This window comes from Hyla sarda, chromosome 13 (assembly GCF_029499605.1).
Source record: "Hyla sarda isolate aHylSar1 chromosome 13, aHylSar1.hap1, whole genome shotgun sequence".
Classification (NCBI taxonomy): domain Eukaryota; kingdom Metazoa; phylum Chordata; class Amphibia; order Anura; family Hylidae; genus Hyla; species Hyla sarda.
Window position 1 is genome coordinate 34,533,711 of NC_079201.1, and position 6,276 is coordinate 34,539,986.

Below are 6,276 nucleotides of genomic sequence, written 5' to 3' on the forward strand. Positions count from 1 at the left end.
AGGTTAAACTAACAGGCCTATAATTCTCGGGGTCATCTTTTGACCCCTTTTTAAATATTGGCACCCCATTTGCCATGCGCCAGACCTGGGTATCAGTACTGCTGGCACTGGGGAGCTTCAGTTCATTGAGAGAACCATAAATGCCAACATGTACTCTGACATGCTAAAGCCGAGCATAATCCCCTCCCTTCGGAGACTGGGCCACAGGGCAGTATTTCAATATAATAATGACCCTAAACCCACCTCTAAGACCACAACTGCCTTGCTAAAGAAGCTGAGGGTAAAGGTGATATACTGGCTAAGCATGTCTCCAGACCTAAACCCTACTGAGCATCTCTTGGACATTGTAATGTAATGTAATGGTCAAATGTAATTATGGAGGGGTGAAAGAGGGCATACTGTGAATTTCTGGTAAACTCCATGCAGTGCTGGAAAATACAAAATATTGACACTTTGGGCCCAATTTGGATATTTCTCCTTAGGGATGTACTGACTTTTTTTTGCCAAGGTTTAGATATTAATGGATGTGTGTTGAGTTTTTTTTTAAGGGGACAGAAACATTAAATACTCCTATACAGGCTGTGCACTACTTTACATTGTAGCAGAGTGTAATTTCTTCATTATTGTCACATGAAAAGATAGAAGAAAATGTGAGAGGTGGACTCACTTATCTGAGATACTGTATGTATATATATATATATATATATATATAATTGGATATTTTTGGGCATTATATTATGGAGCTCATTACTCACTTCTCTGGTCTCATGTCTGTCTGAGGAACAGATACTTTGTCCACAAACTTCCCAAAGCCAATAGTGTAGTCAGTGGAGAGAGTGCGGACCACATCGGCTGTAATACAAGCAGACAGGAAGGAATGCATGAGAGGCAATGTAATAAACAATATAATTAGTCACCAGGTCTACATTAGTCATCATATCTACTGCTGCACTTACCATAAGAATTTTCTCTGTCTACCACAGTATTATTCATGAGCTTAGGAACTGTCTTTGGATTTCAAGTTATTTAGTCACTTGCAAAGTTTGGTGCCAGGTACAGGTACTGGGACCTAACACAGTCAAGTCAGTCTGTTGTCCTTGTCACATTCAGATGACTACTATCTGTTAATGATGTACCACAATGACATTTTATAGTCCATTCCTTACCCAAATTATCCCCCATATTTTTAAGATTTTCCAAATCATCAGACATTGAGTAGGAGAAGTCCATTAAGATATATAGATCTACAGGTGTATCCAGGGGCTCAAACACGCGGTATTCAAAGGTATGCTCCTCGCCGGCACGTAGGCGCATGGACATCTGTTGAGGATAGACTTGTGTCCTGCTTATCGTTGTGTCGATTTCTTCTTTCTGTAAATGCAAACAAATATTTAGGAGTAGTGTTGTAACTGAATACGTAAGTCTATAGCTGTATTTGAACATTAGAACCATCATATGGTGTTTGGTCATGCAAGAAATTGTAGTTGCAATAGGTTCTTGAGTCAAAGGCCCATTGACACATTCATTCACCGTTTTCCATCAGAGTTCTGGTTTCTTTGATGCCAAGAATAGCGAGACTCCACCATTAACACTGCACTTTGATAGGCATAATTATAGGTCAATGGAATCTGTCAGAATTTATAAAAGTCAGTTCGAAAATATATCTGTCATGTATAGAACAAAAGCCATGACAGTAGAGAAGAGTCACAAAAGTCCATTGTAACAGAATCCAAGAGTTGGGTGGTTTAGATCATGTGAAAAACTAATAATAACTAATTATAACGAATAATAGAAACATTTTTCACTTGGCCTAACCCACCTGCCTCTTGGATTCTGTTACAGACTTTTTGGATGCTGGAGTTCTGTGTGGAAATAAGAACTGGTAAATTTGCATTTAGATGGGTTTTAATCAGGGAGTGCTGCGCATATCTAGGTTTTTGTTAGTAGTGTGAACAGTGTCCACCAGTGTGAACATATCCTAAGAAGACATTATTAGGAGGGATGGCTTACCATAAGTGTTTTAACCTCGCTTCTCATGGAAATGATCCCGGCAGCACTGCATCCATAGCTCATGAGATTTTCTCTCAGGTCACAGCGAATATTATGAAAATGCTAAGCAAAGTAAAAAAGAAAAGAGTAACATGTCAAGGATTATCATATTTTCTAATGCAGTTTACAACTTATTTTCACTGTCCCAAAACTATATTGCTTGTCCTCAATAGCTTTTAAAGAGAATCTGGCAGCTAGTTCATCTGCACTAAACCCAGTATACTGGGTTATAGTGCAGGGGAACAGCTGTAAAACGAGGGGTTACTCACTGAAAGACATTCACTAGTTGTTGCTTGTAAATAGTTTAATTCCTAATGCGCCCCAGTGCACATTGGAGGTGGGGAGCCGGATGGCCGAGTTCCCCTGTCTCCTACATAATTCCCTGTCGGCCCTGTCCCCTTCATAATTATGCTAATGAAGGTCACGGGTGAGCGCTCTGTCTTCTGCGAATGTATTTCAGTGAGTAACCCCTCATTTTACAGCTCTTTACCTGCACTATAACACAGTAAACTGGGTTTAGTTCTGGTGAACTAGCTGTCAAATTCTCTTTAAGAAACAAAATAAATCATAGTGATCCATTTAAATCCATATTCAGTTTAATTCAATTACTATGTGTTTACTATTTAGACATTTTAAAAACCTTAAAGGGGTATTCCAGGCCAAAACTTTTTTTTATATATCAACTGGCTCCGGAAAGTTAAACAGATTTGTAAATTACTTCTATTAAAAAATCTTAATCCTTTCAATAGTTATTAGCTTCTGAAGTTTTCTGTCTAACTGCTCAATGATGATGTCACGTCCCGGGAGCTGTGCATGATGGGAGAATATCCCCATAGGAACTGCACAGCTCCCGGGACGTGAGTCATCAGAGAGCAGTTAGACAGAAAAAAACAACTCAACTTCAGAAGCTAATAACTATTGCAAGGATTAAGATTTTTTAATCAAAGTAATTTACAAATCTGTTTAACTTTCCGGAGCCAGTTGATATATAAAAAAAAGTTTTGGCCTGGAATACCCCTTTAAGGGCAACCCCCATGGGAAATGTTATATTCAACATATTAGTTTCCAACCAGAACATTAGTAACAGCTGCATGTTTAACAATGTAAAGGTAGTATGGCACTACCGGTTGTGGTGCACAAAAAGGGAGCCATTCCTTACAATCTGAATGAACAGCGCTGTGGAATCTGTGTGCGCTATATAAATAAAGGATTATTATTATTATAATAGCACAAACATAAACTCAGCACTGGATTGTATTGCTACAGTGTAAAATGAGATTTATTGAACTATGCAATCTGCAGACAGTATTCTGTGACATTATAGTCATTAGTCATGGATTGTGGATATGAAGAGGTAGTACAACATTTATGTAAAACAATATCAACCCTGGGGGAGAGTGATAGACCTCGCTTGTGTAAAGAGTTCATGACGAAGGAAAGATGAACCAAGGGCCTATGTATAGGAGAGGTTTTAGGTGCAAAATTTGTTTAACATACAGTGAGTGGATTCCCACTAGAATAGCACAGAGAGTAGCAGAGGAACACTATCCTCACTATCATCTTGGCTGTCTACCAAACATTGCTATAGTGAATCATGACGGGAAGGGTGTGAACGCTGAACGTCTCTTCACACTGAAATTAACTTTATCATTTCAGAAATAGATTGTTGAAAACAGCATTGAGACTGAATTCACACATACTATTTGGGTCAGTATTTTTTAGCCAAACCCAGGAGTTAAACCGCACAGAAAAAAATAAAAAAATAAATAATAGAAAGATTTGCACAATTTTCTGTGTTTTAGAGCCACTCCTGGTTTGGGCTAAAATACTGACCAAAATACTATGTGTGAACCCAGCCTAAGACATATTATATGACCAGATAACACCCTTAGGACATGTTCATATACCGAAAAAAAATCCACAAAAATAAATATAAATATATATATATATATATATATATATATATATATATATATATATAGAAAGACAAATGTCCATTAAAGGGTACCTATCACCCAAAAAAATGTTTTATATTTTGTTAATCAATGTATTAGAAACAACTTTCTAATTACATGTGATTAATAAAATTTTATCTTTATAAGGTTTTTTTTACTTTTAAAAACTTACCACTAGGGGTCTCCCTTCATGTCCTGGCTTATAGAGTTAGGACTCATGTCGACCTGGTAGCATAAGTCCAAACTGCCAGTGCAGCCGGGACACTGAAAAGCACAGCACAGCTTCCCGCCTGTCAATCAGACAGGCAGGAGCGAACATGGCAGTCCGGACGGCTGCTGTATCTCCTATATGGAGTTCAGTGTCTGCTATAGCTGCCTGTGATGACAAGCTAACCGCCAAACCCCCCCCCCCCCCCCCAAAAAAAAAAAATTCTAACCCAAAGTGGAGCTTCAATATTTGCAGAACTTTACCAATATACTGTAATAGTAAAAGTACATAAGTACTTGTATACCAATAAAGCAAAAAGAATATTTACTAGGTGAGCAAATATAGTATCTAACTGTAAGTGTTTAGAAATAATTTTCAGTTTTACCTCATCTGTGCAATATGAGCAGTCCTTGTTCACACGTACACATTCTGTGCACGTTTTGGCTCTGGAGGCCACACACGCATTGACTGTAAATACAAGGAGAGAGATTAGAGATATGTCTGCCCCACCTGCATGCATGACATATAACAAAGCAGAAAAGCTGGGTGCCAACCTATGTGTGGCAGAATATTGGGTGCACTTGTTACGTGTAACATAATAAAGCATCAAGAAGGAGTATTTGGAATCACATAAACGTTCTATGTGTGAATGTAATGATGATATATGTAAAGTAATGGATCACAATATCAGAGCAAAAGGATAGGTTTACTGGGGAAAACTGTGCCACTGACAGAAGGCTCTAGTACCGTGTTAATATAGATGTAGGTGGTCGGCACTTCCACAATGGTGGTGGTGCGCGAGGCAAAGATACTGTAAATATACAAAGAAGGCCCAGCACTCACCAAGGTAGATGCAAGAATGTGAAGTTTATTCACATAAGTGGACAGACCGCGTTTCGGCGGGATAGCCCTTCCTCTGCTGTCTAGACAGCAGAGGAAGGTTATCCCGCCAAAACGCGTTCTGTCCACTTATGTAAATAAACTTCTTGCATCTACCTTGGTGAGTGCTGGGCCTTCTTTGTATATTTTTAGTAACGTGTTAGGCTGCCCCTAGCCTGAATTTAGTATGAGATACAGGTTGACAAAGGCATGCAGGTTCCATATGGCATCCTATCACTACTAGGGTTGACTGACTGTTGTATCCAATGACTCCCCAGATCATCACACTAGAATTTGGGGCAGCATGTTGCTTCACAGCAGAGGCCGGATTGAAGCGCACACCACAAGGCCTTCATACTTTAATCTGACAGAACCACTAAAGATGATACAGTTCCAGTCTGTACCAGTCCAGGTTTCTCGGTCACAACACACTGCAAAAAAAGTTAGCGGTGACTATCAATAGCAGGGCGTCTGAATGGTGAAGAAAGGCACCAAAATGTCATCCAAAAAGATAGGAAAAAGTGAGAATTAAAGAAAAATTAGTAGATAACTAATATAAATAAAGAAAATCCTTACATATAAATAAGAAAGATCTGCTGGAGGCTGTAAATCACTGTCTGTGTCAGTGTTTTCCAAGCATGGAGCCCTCAGCTGTTGCAAAACTACAACTCCCAGCATGCCCGGACAGCTGTCGGCACCCTGCTTGGGAAACGCTGGTCTATGTAGAGGACAGGAGCTTCTTCAGGGTCCTGTACAGTACACGCAGTGTCCTAAAAAAGTAACATGGAGTCGCTCTTACCTGGTGTCCAGAGGAGCAGGTAACCCTGGTACAGGTAAAGTGTACAGAACATGTAAAACCTTCCTGTACTGTAGGGGGGCGCGACTAGACATCAGTCAGTGCATACGCTTCAGTAATACAGGGGTTTAACCAGTGAATGCCTATTCTGATTGGTCAGTTCTTCCAGCCATTGACACGTTTCACAGATCTGGACTGTCTGTAGCATTGTATGTTGAGTCTGGTTTCAACTTACAATGGTTCAGAAAAGACCATTGTATGTTGAAACTATTGTATGTTGAGGCCATTGTAAGTTGAGGGATCACTGTATTTAAAGGAAAACTGTCACATATTTTCTCCCGCACTATCCACAGGTATTGGTGGATAGTGCGGGAGACACTGATTAAAAT

General features: G+C 39.5%; 1 protein-coding gene across 2 annotated transcripts in view; it reads right to left on the bottom strand.

Annotated features, from left to right (window-relative positions):
- The window catches only part of ITGB4 (integrin subunit beta 4), a 70,830-nt gene that overhangs the window by 43,613 nt on the left and 20,941 nt on the right, over positions 1–6,276 (bottom strand). For both annotated transcript variants that reach the window (XM_056550095.1, XM_056550096.1), the window contains exons 3-6: positions 4,598–4,680; positions 2,011–2,112; positions 1,167–1,371; positions 756–852 (exon numbers count right to left, since the gene is read on the bottom strand). In XM_056550095.1, coding sequence (XP_056406070.1) covers positions 756–852; positions 1,167–1,371; positions 2,011–2,112; positions 4,598–4,680 — 487 coding nt within the window. The remainder of the gene's footprint in view (positions 1–755; positions 853–1,166; positions 1,372–2,010; positions 2,113–4,597; positions 4,681–6,276) is intronic.